This window comes from Desmodus rotundus, chromosome 5 (assembly GCF_022682495.2).
Source record: "Desmodus rotundus isolate HL8 chromosome 5, HLdesRot8A.1, whole genome shotgun sequence".
Taxonomy (NCBI): Eukaryota; Metazoa; Chordata; class Mammalia; order Chiroptera; family Phyllostomidae; genus Desmodus; species Desmodus rotundus.
The window spans coordinates 60,149,442-60,168,849 of record NC_071391.1 but is presented as its reverse complement, the minus strand read 5'-3'; the positions used below and the strand labels follow the sequence as shown (position 1 = coordinate 60,168,849).

The 19,408-nt window shown below is 36.8% G+C and overlaps 1 protein-coding gene and 1 pseudogene across 7 annotated transcripts in view; both read left to right on the top strand.

Moving 5' to 3' along the window:
• The window catches only part of NOX4 (NADPH oxidase 4), a 168,117-nt gene that overhangs the window by 114,028 nt on the left and 34,681 nt on the right, over positions 1-19,408 (top strand). For all 7 annotated transcript variants that reach the window (XM_053925250.1, XM_053925246.1, XM_053925249.2 and 4 more), the window contains one exon: positions 11,115-11,196. In XM_053925250.1, coding sequence (XP_053781225.1) covers positions 11,115-11,196 — 82 coding nt within the window. The remainder of the gene's footprint in view (positions 1-11,114; positions 11,197-19,408) is intronic.
• LOC112316092 (nucleosome assembly protein 1-like 1 pseudogene) lies at positions 16,450-17,825 on the top strand (annotated as a pseudogene).

Here is a 19,408-nt window from a genome sequence, read left to right as displayed (position 1 = left end):
ACTCTCAAGCATATATGACTAGGGTTCTTTAAGAGAATGCAAGTTATTCTGTCATAAAAAAATCCTAAAATCATAAGCATTGTAAGGTTCATTTGAGCTGGAAAACAGGTTAAAGTGCGAGCTTTCTAGGCAGAGAAGGGCACTGCAGGAAGAGAGAGCACTGACTGCAATGAAAAGGGTGATGTCATTAGGAAACAATCTGAGGTTAATGCAGCTGAGCTTAGAGTTCACAGAGAGAAGTGTTGGGAGACAGGCTGCAGAGATATGCAGGAGCCAGTTTTTTTACAGAATGTTGAACATGAAGCTAAATAAATTAGACTTTATTCTGTATTCTACAGAAGATTAAAAATCCCTATTCCAGTACCTAACCTTACTATGCTGAGAATAAAAAATGAAATGATGCTCATTACTAGTAGGCATAGTCTGTGAAGGCCTCCTCAAGGAATGGGAATCTGATCCCTTCAATCTTGGACAGGTTTTGGTTAAAGGAAGGACAAGCATCCTGGCATTGGAAATGCCTTTACGAAAACACCAGAGAGGTCAAAGAAAACCCAATTTTGTCCAGTAAAACAACTTAACAGTGGCAGTGAATTTATATATTTGCTTGTTACTCTTCCCTCATCCACCACTTCATGGGTTTGGTCTTTGACCAGGAGGTCCTGTATGAACAACAGGTGTTGATAGGCTTCAAAGGACCATGCATTGCATGTTGTTAATTTTGTTTGTCCAAGGTTTTAGGTTAGAACTTCATAAAAAAGTAAAAGGAGGCCTCCCGTTTCTTTGGATCTTGGATAAAATTGCCTGTTCCTTCGTGAATATGTGCACCCAGGGGGTATTCATAGTTTATGTAGAAGGCAGAAACTGAATTGGAATCAAGCTGAGCCTTGATCACTTTGAGGTGTTTCTTTGTTGAATGCCTACATTGTTAAAATGTGCATTTGCTGTGACAAATGAAAATATAATATTTTCCTTAAGAGGTAGATTGTAGAAAGCTTAGTAGCAATAATGTGTCTATTCAAAAATGCCTGTTAATTGCTTTCATTTTCCTGGAACCTCTGTTCTTTCCCACTCGTCAATTTTTGTTGTAGTTTTGCCTCAGTGGCAACAGAAGAGAATTTATATTTTTATAAGAACGCCAATAATAGACATTAATTCGCCGATGCATTTAGAGGCCAAGAAGTCTGTTTGCAGTTCTTTTAAAAGCTGCTTTTGGTTTTTTTTGTTTTTTTTTAAATAGTGTGTTCAACAAATACGAACCAGAATAATGAGTATTAAAGGAACAGACTTTTATCAATGTACTTCCTCTAAAAATAAAAGGATCCATAGAAGAGTTTCCCTTCGTGTTTCACTGCATTGCCTACCTTCAGACCTTACTGTGTTAACAGTACCAGGCATACGGACTGTGTATGACCCTGCTGTGTTTTGCTGTTACCCTGTAAACCTTAGGCCAGAAGAAAGTAAGGGAGGGAGGAGGGGAGAAAAGGGAGTTCACTATTTCCCCTCCCAAGAAAGAGGCAGTTTGATGCAGTGGAAAGAACACTGGACTGTGAGTTTTGGGGGATTTGTTTTTGTTTTAATCTTTTTGCTTCTTGCTAGCCATGTGACCGCGGGCCAGCCAGCCAGTCTGCCTGGCTTTTAGTTTCTTCACCTACAATATATTGCATTGAGGGAGTTGTTTTCTCCTTTCTCAGCTTATTGCTGTGTAAAACCGTATAATGCTTTTCAGAGAAATAATCCTAGAATATGCATAATATAATTCTCATACATTAGGAATTATAGTAGATTAATTTTGGTAAAGTTGAGAGAATCTTACAGGGAATATGGTGGAGGTTATACACCAAGTATAGGGTTTTTATGTTTATGTTTCTATCTCCTGTAAGATCCTTATTCATTTATTAGCTCTGGTTATATATACATTGTGCTCATCAGGTTCTCATCTTCTGCGTTGCAAGTGTGGCTTGCTTTGTTTTGTTTTTTCTTGCATAAGACAATTATGAGATTCTGTATTTTATATTTCTTTAACACCAACCGCAGTATTTGTGGAGAAGGTGGTTTTATATAACCAGAACATGCAATGGATTGTTTTTATGTCCTAGAATTGCTGTCCATTTCCATTTTAATTTTATCAGCAGACTTGTCTATATCTTTAAGGGGAAATGTTTTTGCTTTGCAACTAGATTTTCTGATTTATTTAAAGTAGTATTAATTTGAATACCTTTGATGTTGCCTTGAAAGCAATATTTTAAATAGCAGCTATTGTTATTCAGTAGCGAATTGCCATGGTAATGTAGAACATTCACTTGATTTAAACTTTTCAGAAAAGGAAAATTATACTCTATATCTTTCTAGTTGGTTTAGATGTACAATACCAAGTCTGACCTTTATTTTTTTTTTGCTTTTTATTTTTTGAAGTAATTTGTTTTTCTAAGATTAGTGTGCATATTTCTTTTCCTAAGGAAAATAAAACATCACATTTTTACAAACCATTAATTTCTCTGAATCCCTAGGAGAACAGCTCTTCTTCTCATTTTTAAGTAATTTTATAATTACATTCTAAATTCTTTTTGAAGTATCTGTAATGGCATTGCTATTCTTTTGTTGTCCTGACATTTTTTCATGATGAACAGGGCTGCCCTTGAGAATATGTTTGTGGTAAATAATAGGTACTTAACAAAAGTTGTTTGAGAGAGTAGATAAATGAAATATGATTTAATCGATAAAATTTCCTTCTAAAACTTTTGTCTTACTACTAATTTAAAGTTCTCTGACATTACATATTAATATATAGAAAAGAGCAAAAATATTTGCAAAATTATTCACTTTGTCTAGCACCGTGAATCAGAACTTCTTTTTTGGTTTCTTTCACTTTTTTTAAATAAAACTTTGCTGCTTCTTTATTACCAACATATCCAGGCAAAGTTGGTTGTCCTGTTCTCCTGGACTCTTAGTAGTATGCACTTAGCACTTATTTATTTTAAGTATATATATCTTTTGATAGCATATATGTGTTCTTTACTGGACTTTTGGCACATTAAGGACCTAACTTGGTACCTGATGAATATTTCAGCAAATATCAATACATATTTGCTGAAAAAAATTTTAGATGTGCATTGTTGCTTATATATTTAAATAGTATTTACTGAATGTTATGAAGAAAATTAATCTGTACCTTCCCTTTGAAGCAGTGTGTGTGTGTGTGTGCACACTTGTGTGTTTCTGCGTCAGTGTTGTGTCTTCCTCAGCAGGGGGAGACGCAGACAGTGTTACAAAAGCTATAATGTAGAGACTGTACCCATGAAGGTCCTAATGTACCCTTGAAGATATTTTTATGTTTTAATAGTATATACATCTACCTCTTGAAAAATAATTACTCTTAGATAAGTACTACTAAAAGTACAAGCAATATATCAATAAAAAAAGTTCATGCCTTTTTTCCTTTTTTCATCTGAATTCCTTAGACATACTCATTCTTGACTCTTTGGTGTATATGCTTATGGACTTCTTAGATGATTGTAGATGAAGTTATTCAATACCTTACAGAGATTGAATGCTGGAGAAAATTTACTATGTATGATAGCTTGTCAACCCCTTAGTTAAATTCTCCTGAATAATTCTTTCACTACAGCTTTGAGAAATATCTTTATAACAGGCATCCTTGGACCCTCGAGAGGCTCTGTGGTGGCTGATGGCAGGCTGAGGATGACAAGTGAAAGAGGCCCCCACTGAAGGGGGCTCCTTGAACTCAGTGGACATGATGAGGCTTCTGATGGGCTAGGGCTGATAGGCAGCACTTAATTGATAAAGCCGAGATGGGTGTGGTTACCATAATGGGCAGCGTAGCTGGAACAGTAATCAGAAGGGATTGACCTGTAGAGATCTTTGGTGGTGACTAACTGACCACGGTGTCTTTAGGACTCAAATAAGTGGATGACCTAATAAATTCTAAATTTATTTGTGCAAATGAAAAGAAAACTCTAGAGCTGGCAAATAGAGGCATGGCCTGAATCATCTCACTAGGGAGTCACAGTCACAGCCATTTCCCATCCTTGAGTCAGTTCATAGATCTGAACCCCTTTAAGAAAGGGATGGTCATATTCATTTGAGACAGGACTCTTGTACATGTCAAAAATTAAACTGTAAAATAATCTTCTTACCCTGCAGCCATTGATAGAGTGGCCCTGCATTGGTGGAAGGGAAATAATTCAACTTTTGGGGCCTAAACCTTGACTCTTAAGCAACACTCTTTCCTGAAGAACCAGAACATTACAATAACAGACCTATAACAGTAAGGGCTCAATAGAGTTTTGGCTTCAGTCTGTGTCACTGTAGGCCCAGTGGTTCCCTGAGTACACCCCAATTCCAGAATAGATAATTGGAATAAACATACTTAGCCACTGTCAGAATCCCTGTATTCATAGAATCTCCTTTCTGTCCCTCCTTTTTATATTAATTTTTTTCTTAATTTACTTTTGTTATTTTGTACTTTTAGGTGAAAGGAACATTTTTGCATGCTTTATTGTTAGTTTTAAATTGATTTCTTCATCCATGCCATTGTTTCTTCTTTAACTCCAATAGTTATTACTCATTCTTTTATATTTATATAAAAATTGTTAAAGTGTTTATGTTCAGAGACATCACCCCCTAGCTTATACCTTACTAATCAGAACATGGTCTTTACCAGCTTACTTTCTTCCCTGAAATTAGCTTTCTTAAAGAAAACAAACAAACATTTTTTTTGGAACTATTTTGTTATACAGTCAGGGATGAGTAGGAAATGGCTGAACAGAGAAGTGAGAAAGAGAAATTTTCATTGGAAGACACTCCATTTAACTTGAGGAAGGAAGGAAGGGAGGGAGGAAGGGAGGGAGGGAGAGAAGGAAGGAGGGAGGGAAAGGAAGGAAGGAAGGAAGGAAGGAAGGAAGGAAGGAAGGAAGGAAGGAAGGAAGGAAGGAAGGGAAAGAAAGAAAGAAAGAAAGAAAGAAAGAAAGAAAGAAAGAAAGAAAGAAAGAAAGAAAGAAAGAAAGAAAGAGAGGGAGGGAGAAAGAAAGAGAGGGAGAAAGAAAGAGAGGGAGAAAGAAAGAAAAGAAAGACTTAAGAAAAAGAAAGAAAAAAAGAAGAAAGAAAGAAAGAAAGAAAGAAAGAAAGAAAGAAAGAAAGAAAGAAAGAGAGAGAGGGAGAAAGAAAGAGAGGGAGAAAGAAAGAAAAGAAAGACTTAAGAGAAAGAAAGAAAGAAAGAAAGAAAGAAAGAAAGAAAGAAAGAAAGAAAGAAAGAAAGAAAGAAAGACAGAAAAGGAGAAAGAGGGAAAGGAAGGAAGGAAGGAATAGGGAGGGGAGACAGGGAATTGACTTAGGAAAGGGGAAAGAAATAAAACAAGCACCTATTCTTCTAAACTTGAGAATATAAGCTAATTCCTCACTCCCACCCCCCTTTCCATGCCTTGATGATTTGTTTTTGTGCAATGCTATAAAATTAGAATTGCTTCATTATTTAATCTTTCGACAAAACCAATCTTCAACTTGATTGGCATTAGCTACAAAGACCAGCCTCCTAGATTCCAGTTACTGTCAAATTACTTCTTTTATTATTGAAATTGGTCACCTATTACATCTTTTAAATATGTATGTGTTAAATTGTCATTATTGGGTATAGTTTTTATAAGATAGTGAGGAACTTTTGAAGTAGATGCTGATCCAACATCAGTAGATTTGTATCTTCTCACGTGTTCAGTGAAATCATTATGGCTTCCAGGGTGAATGGCAAATACTGACAAACATTTTATTCAAGTTACATGCTCATCACCAACTTTCTTGAAAGGGAAAAAGAAATGTAATGTTTACTTTTTTATTAATCATTATTTTTAGCCTATTACTTTTGAAACGATTTGTTATACTTTATAAAAATGACAAAAGACTATAATAAGAGTATTCAGGCTACTTTATATTCATTAGGGTAGAGTGTTTGACCTCTATTTGCTATATACATTTGTCACATCAACCTAAATTACAATTTTCCCCATTTTCCACTGACACCCTCACCTAAAGGGATAATGGCTTTGTGCATCTCATGGGCTGCATCGCAGGGCATGGCGCAGCTGGCGAGTGTATCTCATCGACCTGCAGGGACACTTGCTTATTTCTGCACCCACCCCCCCATATTGGCCCACACTAGATGTTGTTATTTGTCTGAAAGAGTGTGTGTCTAAGAGTCCTTGATATTAACAGTGAGCACCTGTATTTTCAACAGAGACCTTATTCAGATCCCTTAATAAGGATTTTGTTTCAGTGCTTTTTGGAAAAAGAATTAAAACTTGCAGATTGAGTATAATATGAACATTAAGAGAAAGAGGAGAAACTTTGTATCTATTAATAAAAATGCCAAGAATATCTTTTCAGGTTTTTTTTTTAAGTAACATTGTCACTCTTTGGAGATGGTTTCTCTAGTTTTTTTCCTTGCCCATTACAATCTAGTATTTAAAAAATTAAAATGCTCAGCTCTGTATCGGAGACTGTGGAGAGGCAAAAGGATTTACCTTGGGGGGAACAATGATTTGGAATTGATAACACGTTGACAGAGACCCTCCAGCAAACAATTTCTTAGGTTCCTGTTACAGGCACTAATTAGGCGGCTGTGATCACATCTCTAGATATAAAGGACTTCTAGATTTCAAAGGAATAGCATAATCAGCAACACCTTTATATTTTTATTTTGTCTTTAATTTTTCTTTTTTCCCTTTTTCTGTAGTGGTAGGGAGGAGATATTGCTTTATTCTCATCCCAGGAATATATTTGCCTACTTTTTTGTTGTAGTATGAGAATTCTCACCCCGTTTGTTACATTCTGAATATTGAGGATTACAAATTGGCCACTTTCCAAGGGGAAAAATAAAGAACTTGTCAAAAACTTCAATTTCTTTGACAAAAAGTTGAATTTGAATTGGAAAGTATTTTATTTTTCTTGCTTTTGTTTTTCAATAATTAAGTATATTTTCTCACAATTGATTGTTCAGCGAATCCAAATTAATGTAATTATGTGCAGTATGTTAACCAGGTCTGGTAGCCTCAGAATCTTTTCTGCTAATTGAACAGGAGAAAGGAAGAGTGGGTGAAAATCTACAAAAGCTTGTGTTAATTATGATACATCCCTTACTGGTAGAAAATCATGTTCAGACATTATCACATTGTTAGTCAGCTCATCAGAGTATCAGTTTGCAGAAAATCTTCTCATTCTTTTCATTGGCTTCGATGAAATTGTTTTAAGAAGCCCTGTGAATGGACTGAGCCCTAATATTTGGAAAACTACCATTTTCTTAAGAAATAGACTTTGGTCCTACCAAGAAAGCAAATCATCTGATGTGGCATTTTGCTGCAAGAGAACAGTATTACTTTATAATTTTTGCTACTTAACAAAGGAAACATCGATTTATTTGCCTCTTTTTTTCTGGTATCATATAAAGAATGGGATGCTAATTGAATGGGTGATAGACAGAATCTGGAAAACTAAAGAAAGTGTAAGAATTATAAACAATTTTCATTCACTTGGATTTTTCTAAGCATAAATGTAATCATTTATTTTTATTCTCATAAAGAAAAATAAACAATCATGTTTATGGGATAAAACTGTCTATATTTAAGAATTTATGAATAGAATAATAAAAAATAAAAATTTTTAAAAGGACCTAATTTTCAGGTAGAAAAATTTGAAAACTTTATTCACAGAGGTATGTACACCTCTGTGTTCACGGTGGTAATCATGGTGGACAAGACATGGAAACAACCAAAGTGTCTTTTGATAGATGATTAGATTAAGACGTGGTATATCTGTGCAATGGAATACTACTCAGCCATAATAAAAGATGATCTACTGGCATTTGCAACAACATGGATGAACCTTGAGAATATTATTCTAAGTAAAATAAGTAATCAGAAAAAGTAAGAGCCATAGGATTTCACTCATCTGGGGGATATAAAACTGAAGCTCATGGACACAGACCAGAGGGCAGGGGGGTGGGAGAGATAGCAAAGGGGACCAAATGTATGATGACAGAAGATGATTTGACTTTGGGTGATGGGCACACAATACAATATGTAGGTGATGTACCATAGAAATGTGGACTTGAAGCCTATATAATCTAATTAACTAATGTAACCTCAATAAATGTAATTAAAAATAAATAAAAGGATATAATTTTAAGGTACTGTTTATATTTTATGTTGTATATATGTGAACTATTTTTTTTGGCAGTCATGATAGATACTCAAGTATCTTCATGTTCTCATGCTGTTCCTTGTTTTTATAGTATTCAGATTAAAGGATGCTCCAAATGTAGGAATATTAATTATAGATATTATAGTTTGAGTAGCTTTATAAGTGAACTCTTGTATACCACTTTTCTTCTCTGTGTGTGTTGGGGGAGGTCTATCTTTTTTTTTGTCTTGTTTCATTTTGTTTTAGGCTTATCAATAAAATGTAATTTTCAGAGATTTTCTTCCAGATATATAATCAAGTGTACTTTGTGATTATATAATTGGGGAAAATCCTATAGCTGTATTATGTTATAGTTGTTTGCACTAAGAATTCTGATTTTTCTTTGCATTTAAATCAGTCTGGGAATCCTACAGTAATACTTTAATTCATATTTATTTTCAGCACCCAAGGATATTACATATTCAATATAGTTGTTTGCTTAAACAGTTCTTTACTTGATGTGTAAAGTTCACTATGTTTGCTGCTGTGCCTTGGGCTTTATGTTTCACGACTTTTTAAGAAAAGGGTAAACGGAGGGCAGGAAAGGAAAGGGAGAAATACTACAAATACCTAACTTAATGGTGTGCTACGCAAATGGGAAAGTAGACTGAAGACCACGCGTCACATCATCAGAAGAATTACTAGACATTTCATTGAAATGTATTTTACTTCTGTTGATTAAAGATTGCAGTATATCAGTCAACAATGTAACTTAAAATTGTAAAATATGAACCAAGTTAAAGAGTAAGTGTCCTTACAAGAGAATAAATTGTGCTTCCATGTGGGCTGTAAAGTACAACCCCCTGTGTTTGGATCTTTTCAGTTCTCCCCTAAGTGTGTTATAAGAACTGTCAAAGCGCCGAAAACACAAAGAAGAGTAGACGTCAGTTAAACATCTGATTCAATATGTTTTAATAAATATGAAGATAAAAGTCTACATCCTGCTTCTCAGCCGTACTTTGTAGCCACAGTGCTCCTGGATGTTTAACATCTAACTATTCAGTAACTGGGAAGTGGCGAATGTCATCAAGTATAGGTTTTTAGTATTTTGTGGAAATTGCTCACCTTCAGTTAGTGACAGGTTTCTGAAGCCTGGATTTTCAGCTTTGCGCTGTGTCTCAGCCCATTAGTGTTACTCTGTCAAAGCTGAGGTACAGGTCCCCTTGCTTCCATCTGGTTGTCGATAGCATCTGGGGTCTTCTAAGGGCATTATGATTAAGCTTGGCAAACAGTTTTCTGTATTCAGCAAAACTGGAGGTTGGAAATATTTTTTCAGATAATACTTATCTAGCATCTTAATATGTATGCATCAGATAATGTTCCATATTCTGGTGACACTATACCCACCTACTAGATTATATATCTGCCATGTAACAATAAAAATGTAGTGTGATCAATTCTGTGAGAATGTAAGCACAGAGTATATAGAAGTACGAGTGGGGCCATCTATCCCAGATTCGTCAGAGGAGGGAAAGAAAGCAGGGACCAGGGAAGCCGTCCATGAGGGGTGACTCCAGAGGAAGTGAGTATCTAGTCCTAGAAATATGGGATCCGCGTTAGAGTGATAGGTCGTGCAATGCAGATGGCTGTAGAGTGCAGCTGTATCTAAGGCAGAACTGAGGATTCTCCCTTCCTCTGCTTTTCCTTCTCCTGTTTTCACCATTTTCTTTTCCCCTCCCTGCCTCCCTTCTGCCTTATCTCACTTCTTCCCTTTCTTCCTTCCTCCCTCCGTGCCTTTTTCTCTCTCTGCCTCTTTTCTCACTTCTTCCCTCCTTCTTTCCTAACCAACTGCATACGGACAGAATTTTTTTTATTAATTAAATGCTTGGTTCGTGGGCTAATATGATCATTGGACAGTTTCTGGCCCTAATGTACTCATTCATTCACTCATTTACAGTGCTGTAGTTAATACATGTGTAATATTAACAATTACTTACACCTACAGTTTTGCCTTTTTATTTAATCCCCTCATTCCTCCTAAAATGTAGCTATTATCCTGAGTTGTGTATCATTCCCTTTCTCATTGTTTTTTCATATATAACATACCTAAATAATACATTGTTTTGTTGTTTTTTTTAACTCAACAACAAAAAAATACGCTTCTCTATGTAATCTGGTTGGTATTTTTTCTTACTCAACGTCATCCTAATATGATTCACTATGTTTATATTTGTAACTGAATTTATTATGTTTTTTATTTCAATTAATTTCCACTGTGTGAATAGACCACAATTGCACAGCCCCCTGTTGATGAGCAGTGGAATGGTTTACACTGTGCGGTTAGGAACAGTGCTGCTGTGGACCTGTCCTCCTCGCTGCCCGAGACTTGTGGGGAGTTTTCTTCAGCGTATTTATCTGGGGATGGAAATACTGGCTCATAGGGCACGCAAAGGTTAAACTTAAAAGATCATGTCAAATTGCCTTCATTCCTGCCAAAAGTATAGAAAGCTTACATTGGTCTTGTGAGATTAATTTCTGTCAACTGCTTGCCATGGCATGTGAAGACTAGTGGGATGTGATTTTGATTTCCATTTCCCAGGTTACCAAAGAGGTTGTGCATCTCTTTACTGGTATATTTATTGGTTGTATGTGTTTCTTCTAATCATTCAATTGTAAGACTTTATTAGTCTATACTAGTAAATACTTGTTATTTTTACATTTGAGTTGTTGAGATGTATACTAATCATAAAAAGATATAGTCATTAATATGAAATAGATATATTTTAGTACTATGGAAAATGGTGGGTAAATTTCTAATGAAGGATACACAGTCAAATAGTGAACAAGTTTAAAAGAATAGGAAATAATTCTATTTTGAAATTATTTTCATGACTTTTTTTACAGCTTAATGTTTATTTTTCTCTTGACAGAACGATTTCGAGATTTACTACTTCCTTCATCTAGTCAAGACTCTGAGATTCTGCCCTTTGTTCAGACTAGAAAATATCCCAAGTAAGCAATAGAAGTTCACTGGGTATTGAAAAGGGAATGGGCAAGTAAGTAATGGGAGAGGTTTGGGAGGACAAAGACAAAATGTTTTCTTTCTCAAGATTTCTGAAAACAGCCAGGATAACCTAACCTAGTTAGTTTGGGAATCTCCTGCAATATAATGTCTCAGGCTCTGCACAGCTGGGCCAGAGAAGAAAAGACTTGCTTGCAAGTGCAACCAGCTATGGCCGGGACCTGTTGCAAAGTGCAAACGCTGTCTGCATCAGTCCTGGTCATGCGTTTCTTTTTTTGCTTGATGCTGAATCAACAGCGACAGCTACTTTTTGGGTGGCCCTCATCTGGTTTCCTGTTTCTATCCTTTAAAGGCAAGGATTCATTCACAGTGTAATAAGTGGCTTTCGAATCACCCGTGCCAGATATGATTTGAGCATTTTCTGTATATTGCTCTTTACTGTCTTTGTAGTCTTTATGAGAAGCGATATCTCCTCTCTTAAATTCCACAAATGTACTTATTGGTTGAAGGAATATGCCTTCATCTTTCCAGAGAATAAAGAATTACCACTTCTTTTTTTAAAGCATCCTCTTTCTAAAGGCTGCCGAATGTTGGTATCTTAATCCTTCCTGTGGAAGCTTGGAGCATTCTCTACTCTATGAATGTCTGACTCTCTTTACTAGCCAGTATGCAAGGGGCTAAAGAATTAATGAACTAATTTCTTAAATACAAAAGGAAGTTCACCAAGTTAAAGAATTAAGGCTTGGTTTACACATTTTTTATCAAAACTAATTACTATGTTAAATGATTCATTCTTTGATTGGTTTGGCAGGTTGTTCAAGTATTCACTGAACTTCTGTTTCTGGTATAATTTTCCTCCCCAATAGTTAGCTTTAATAATATTTACTTAACTCTCTTGCCCTGGCTGGTGTGGCTCAGTGGGCTGGAGTATTGTCCCATAACCAAAAGGTTGCAAGTGCAATTCCTGATCAGGTCACCTACCAAGGTTGCCAGTTTGATCCCCATTCCGGGCACGCATGATCCCCAGTCTCGGCACGTGCAGAGGGCAACCAGTCGATGCTTCTCTCTTCCACTGAAGTTTTTTTCCTCTTCCTTCCTCTCTCTCTAAAAGGAATTTTTAAAAAAATGTCCATGGGTGAGGATTTAAAAAAATCTTTTAATAATATTTACTTCACTCTCAAAATGAAAATAAATATAGAATCCAAATTGTTTGTTCATTGTTTTAGATATTAATCCCAATTTAATCTCTAGTAGTAATCTTCCCAGCAGCCCTCACAACCCACATAGGGACACACATGTGCTGGACAGCCTGGCGTGCACACACTATTCTCACATGTGCATATTGACGGGGAGGATGGAGGCACCTCAAGTGACTGATGCATGTCTCTCGGTATTTTTCCCCACAGCTGCTGTTTGCACAGGCCAGTGATGCCTGCTTTTCTGCCTCTTAGGTTCCTGTCTACCTGATACCTTTGCCTAGAGGGGAATCACAGTGGTTCTCAGCTGGTAAACTATTTGCAGCTATTTCCCTAGGTTTTCTTAGCTATGTGGTCTTACATGTATTCTTCGTGCTCTTAGATTACTTTTCTGACAGTGATGTGACCCATTGTAATATTTAAGCGAGACACCATGTGATAATCTTCTGTCAGTGTATGATCCTTGGGGTAAATACTCCTTTTGGTATCTGTGGATTTAAAGAATAAATAGCATCCATTGCTACCACACACACCGTATCATGGCAGCTAAGAGCGCAGACTCTGAAGCGGATTGTCTCACCAGCTGATGCTGTGACCCAGGACACCTACCTTCTGTTTCTCAGTCCCACTGGTGTGTAAGGAGGAGGTACTAATACTTACACTCGGGGGTGTTATGAACATTAAATAAAGTAACCAAAAAATATTTAGAACTCAGCTTAACACTTAGGAATACTTCATTCTAAGTGAAAGTTTTATTATTACTCATCTAAAATTGCATATAGAATTAACGAATTTGCCTAATTCCAGAATGCTAGGGGAGTAGATTACTGATCAATCTTGGAAGATAGCTCTTATATCAGCATAACTTTGGTCAGCCCACCCTCATTAACACTTCGGGAAGTATGTTTATTCACTATATCTGAATTGTTGCCAGATGCTAACGGGAGATGCTGCTTTGGTGACCACCTAACATTTTATGAGGTTTAGTTTTCTAAACTATCAAATGAAAGTATGCTAATTAAAGGTTTCTGGGTCTGAATTATATTTATATAAAATCTCTGAATTAAATATAACTCGCCTATTTAAGTTACAGAATGTTAAGCATTTGCATCTTCCCATTGCCCATTTAATGTCTGGTTTGGCCCTAGAATTTTAGCACATGTCGGGGGAGGGAGGTGGAGGATAATAGACTTCTGTTCGTGCGTAAGGAGTGTTGACGGGTCCAGGGAAGGGCATAGGAGTAAAAACTGAGCACATGTATGCCCATGTGAAAATTGTTGGGATAGGAGAAGAGAGAGCTGTGGGAGGACCAGTTAGTACGTATGAGTAGGTTGGGATTTGTGTATGTCTAGACCTAATTTAAACAAATTTTGGATTATTTATTGTTTTAAATATTCTCCTTTATTCTCTCATTTATATTCACTCTCAAATATACTCTCGTTATTCACTATTGAAGATAACTAAAAGTCAAAGAATTATAAATTTCGTGGCACAAAAGTTTCTGGAAAGCTGAAAATCAAACAAACCATTGTAATTTGGTGCTTTTACTCCCCACAGAGTATACTTATTTATACTGAGACATTTTCCCTCACTATTCTGGTTGTTCTCCTGACTCACTGAATCTAAACTACATTAGTGAGAGATGTTTTAAGAGCTAAAACATGGATGAAGAAGCGACTTATTTGCCCTATATTATGTAGTGTCACAGAGTGATATTTACTGAGCATAACGTAGCTGACCTTTAAGGGAGACTCACTCTACACTGGTTAATGTAGGCTGATTAATGAACTGTGGTTATTCGGATTGGGGGTGGATTCTCCAGTCAGCATACTATCTCTATGATCTTAAGCATATTGTTATCAAGAGACACCTAATAGTAGTGACCCATGATAAAAGGTAAAAGGTGTTCTTTATTTAGAAAGGGAAAATTCATGAAGAACTGACTAGTTCTTGAAATGTGTGTGTGCATGGGACACCTACCTTCTGTTTCTCAGTCCCACTGGTGTGTAAGGAGGAGGTACTAATACTTACACTCGGGGATGTTATGAACATTAAATAAAGTAACCAAAAAATATTTAGAACTCAGCTTAGCACTTAGGAATACTTCATTCTAAGTGAAAGTTTTATTATTACTCATCTAAAATTGCATTTTTAAGGGAAAGCCATTTTTTAAAATGCTCCCAGCCAGGGTGCTGGGAAACTGTTCTAAAACATAATATGGCTCATTAATCACTTTCTTACATCTGTGAACTCGCACTTAACCCATTGACAAAACCAGGCGCATCCATTCCAAACAGAATGTAACTGAAGACATTGTGCCATGCAAATTCTCAGAGCATGAATCGGTGTGACTATTCATGAGAGAAAGAAAGAGGCAGATGAGTGAAAAGAAGAAAATAAATGTATACTTAATACAAAGTAAATGTTGATTCATAAATCGGAGGGAAGAAATGGAGATAATGAAACTTAAGTTTTGTTGTTGATTCCTTATCAGGGGTGTCAAACTCATTTTTACTGGAGTCCACATCAGCCTCGATGTTGCCTTCAAAGGGCCGAATGTAATTTTAGGATTGTATAAATGTAAACTCCTTAACAGTTAAGCGAGGAGCTCCGCACTGCTGCCAGGTAGAAGCGAGGTGCTGGGCCAGATAAAACAAGGTGGAGGGCCGGATTTGGCCCGTGGGCCGTGTGTTTGCCACCTATGTCTTAGTTGGTGCCATTGTTAGTAACTTTGAAGAATTTAGGGCTAAAATGTATTTAGATTAGAAGATGGCTATAAATAATCCTATCCTTGTAGGTACAGCTTGGAGATCTAAAATGATCTAAGACACTTGGCATAATTTTACTCACAAATGACTTGACTCTGGAAAGTTTAACCACAATGTGTATAAAAATATTGTGAAAACACAGGAATAAAACACTGCATATTTGTTTGGTTTTCATATAGAGCAAGTTATCTGTATGCTTAATGACAGAGCTGGTTTGAGAGAGGAATATTATTTAAGACAAATTCAGAACTGTTCTTGTTTGACTTGATTTGACACCAAACCTTGATTGTTCAGGCAATAAAGCAGTATCTCAACTCAATCTCATTTCCCCCAACAGGCTGCTTAAAATAGGCTTCAGACAGTGACATTGGGCAGTATACTAAAACTGCAAAGCCTCAGATAGCCTTCCAGGTTTCATCTCTTCTCTAGCTTCTGTTTTTTTTTTTTATTCTCAGTGCAAGTTTTGAGTTCCTCTTCTTCTAAATAACCGTCCCTCTCCAATAATTTTTATTCAGTCTGCATGTCTATAATATATTTGAGCTAAATTATTTCCACTCATAATAAAAAATAACAACACTTGATGAACACTTTTTACATGCCAGGAATTGTGTTAAGTGCTTTATATGCATTATTTCATTTCATCGTTACCATTTCCCTATGAGTTAGGCAGTGCTATTTCTCAAATTCTCAAATTTTACCGATTAGGGAGCTGGAATATAAGGGGTTTAAGTGCCTTACCTAAAATCACATGAAAGAACTGGGTCTCATGCCCAGGTCTCTTTGGCCCCCAAAGTATACTTAATTGTCTGTACTGCCTCTCATTCATTTATTCATCCATTCTTCAAATATTTATGGAATAATTACTGTGCACCAGAAGCAATCACAATTACTGAGAATGTACGAATGATTAGGGCATAGTGTATAGTTTTGAGGGGTCTTAAGTGGGGGAAAAGCAGAAGCAGAGTTAAATGGAGAAATCAATATAGCAGTGTGATAAGATGTACACGTCACAAGAAATGCATTAAAATCAATGGGAGAAGAGAATAGACAGTACCTTCCTGTGTGGATTATTCATATAAGTTGAATTTTCCCTTGAGTAAAGTCTTGACAAGTGCTATGTATGACACCAGATAAAGATACTTTGTAGATGGAACAAAAAACATAACAACCTGAGGAGCCATGGACGTGGGTGGTTCATTGAGAGCTCACCTTAACGTGCTATGGCTGGAAAACCCTGTATGTGTGTGTGTGTGTGTGTACATACACGTGGAGTGCAGTAATGAGGATTCCCAATTCTCCTGATATTTGCAAACCTAGGAAATCAAGATGTCAGAATGACGCTGATCTGTCATTAGGTAGTAGGTCCCAGTCTCTGGGCTTGGGTTCCCAAGTAAAATCCCTACCATCGGAATTGCAGAAGTGCCTCCTGCTTCTCCTGCCCTGAGTCACTGACTGTGCAGCTCCCGCCGCCTGGCTCCCTGTGCTAGCCATCGGTGTTTGGAGTTCTTACAACATGGCAGGCACAAAGAACAGTCTAACCTTGGTCGAGATTTGGATGAGGTTGAGGAAGTAGAAGAAGAAACTGGTGAAGAAGCAAAACTCCAAGTGCATCAGCTGATTGACTGTGCAGATGGCACAAAAGCCTCAGATTCTCACAGCCCTCCAAGAACGACTTGCTGGTCTGGTAGAAACACCGACAGGACACAATGAGAGCTTGCCTGAAGTACTTGACAGATGAGTGAGTGCTCTCAAAACTCTTCAGGTTTCATGGGCACAGATAGAAGCTAAGGTCTATGAGGAAGTTCATGATCTTGAAAGAAAGTATGCTGTTTCTGTCAGTCTTTATTGATAAGCTATTGGAGATCATTAATGCAATTTATGAACCTGTGGGAGAATGTCAATTGAAACCCAATGAGGAAGATGAAATTTTGGAGGAGCTGAGAATGATTGAAGATGAGAAAAAGGATGAAGAAAAATAAGACCCTAAGAGAATTCTTGAAGTTGGTTGACTTTTCCTTAAGAATGTTGACTTGCTCAGTGATAGGGTAAGTGACGTGATAACCCTATTTTGAAACACTTGAAAGATATTAAAGTGAAGTTCTGAGATGCCTGCCAGCCTGTGAGTTTTGTTCTAGAATTTCACTATGAACCAATGAATATTTTACAAATGAAGTATTGACAAAGAAATACAGGATGAAGTCAGAACCAGATGGTTCTGATCTCTTTTCCTTTGATGGACCAGAAATTAGGGGTTGGAGTCGGTACCAGATAGATTGGAAGAAAGAGCAGAAAGTCACTTTGAAAATCGTTAAAGAGAAACAGGAACACAAGGGAGGTGGGACAGTTCATACTGTGACCAAAATAGTTGGCAGGGATTCTTTTTTAAAAATACATTTTTTGCCCCTCCTGAAGTTCCTAAGAGGGTGGATCTGGGTGACGCTGCTGAATGAAGCTCTCCTTGCTGCGGACTCTGAGATTGGTCACTTTTATGTGAGTGTATAATCCCAAAATCAGTGTTGTATTTTGCTGGAGAAGCTATTGAAGAAGATGATGATGATTGTGATGGATGAGGAAGGGGAAAAAGACGATGAGGAACATGGTCCAGACCGTGACTTAAAGAAGGGCCCAAACCCAGCAGAGTGTAAGCAGCAGTGAAGCAGGACGTATGTCACCTTAAGGAAAACCTGAGCTTCAATAGCCTAAACACACCTAGTATTTATTTGCAGCCTTATATTTTTCTATTTTCATGGTGGTCCCAGGAATTTTTTTACAGACAAGGAATTAACTTTTAAAGACAATTTTTTTAACATAGCATTTTAACTTTAGTTTTTCTGCCAGATATGCTGAATGCAGAAATTGTCTCACACATTTTTATTCATTGCTGCATAATTTGGTTTTTCAGGGGTATTTTTATCATGTAATTATTGGATTACAGCTATAAAAATAAACAACTGTTGAATTTTTAAAAAAGAATTGCAAAAGCAAGGTGAACCACCAAATAAAAAACCACTTCAAAACTGAGACACTGTGAAAACTGTGAAGACTCTGGCTCAGACTTAGGATACGTGAAGAACCTTAGTGCAAGGCTGACGGACATGCAGGAAAGATGGCTTGGTGCTAAGTGACAGAATAACTCATTCTGGACTCGGGTGAGAACTGGTTCAAGGATAAAGCCATGATGAGTCTATAGCAGCAAGGCCAGGCAGCTGAAGAAGTAAACACTTTCTAGGAGATAAGTTAAGCACAGGTGATGTTGATCCAGTGCCGTTGAGAACTCTTTACTTTCCTTGGTCTGTCCCTCCTACATTCTCAGCTGCCATACCTTTTCTCAGATATCAGTTGTGGCTGGTTTTTTAGTTTTATTGTTTGCCTATTTGTTTTGACTCAGAGACCGTCTATGACTTGTGGGAGAAAGTAGACTAAAGCTTTTCCTTTGTTAAAAATCATAAAACCCCATTTTAATGTTCTGGGATAGAAACTACCTCCTTTTTGCATAAAGTGATTTATAGCTCCTCAACAATATTCTTTGCTGTAGAAGAGTGAGATAGTATCAGAGTTAAACAATGATTTCAGAAACAGTTTATGAGCTCTGTAGCTTAAATGAATATTCACATAGCAGTTAAAAGCCAGTCCTATATTAAATCTATCAATTTATAATGGTTACAATGGTATGATTTTGATAATATGCCTGTCTTATAGGAATTCCTCACTAAAGAGTTTCTCTCCCTACAGACCTTTAATTAATGGCTTCTGTTTGTAAGACCTTGATTGAATGATTCAGAACTCCAAGAAACAAACACCAATTAAAGTGTTCTTTCAAACAATGTTGCTTTGATTTATGCATGAGATTGCATAATCACACATTAAGTACAGAGATTTCTTAGCCCTCTGCTGGGGGAAGTTTCTTTTCTTAAGTTGTTCCTGGAGTCCAAATAATGTGGGCTACTACTCACCCCTTCCCACCAAGTCTTAACTCAGATGCTAAGGGCTTGTCCTGATCACCATATTTAAAATCACCACCTCTACCAGCTCTCTCCCTACCCTCCTTCCTTGTTCTATCAAAAACATCAGTGGCACGTTGGGTATTTTTAGAAATACAGATTCTCAGACTCACACCAGACAAACTGTCAGAAAACTCTGGGGCTGGGGCTTGGCACTCTGTGTTTTAACAAGCCTTCCAGGAAATTCTGCTGCATACTAATATTTGAGGACCATTAGTGAAGGACAGATACATTTTT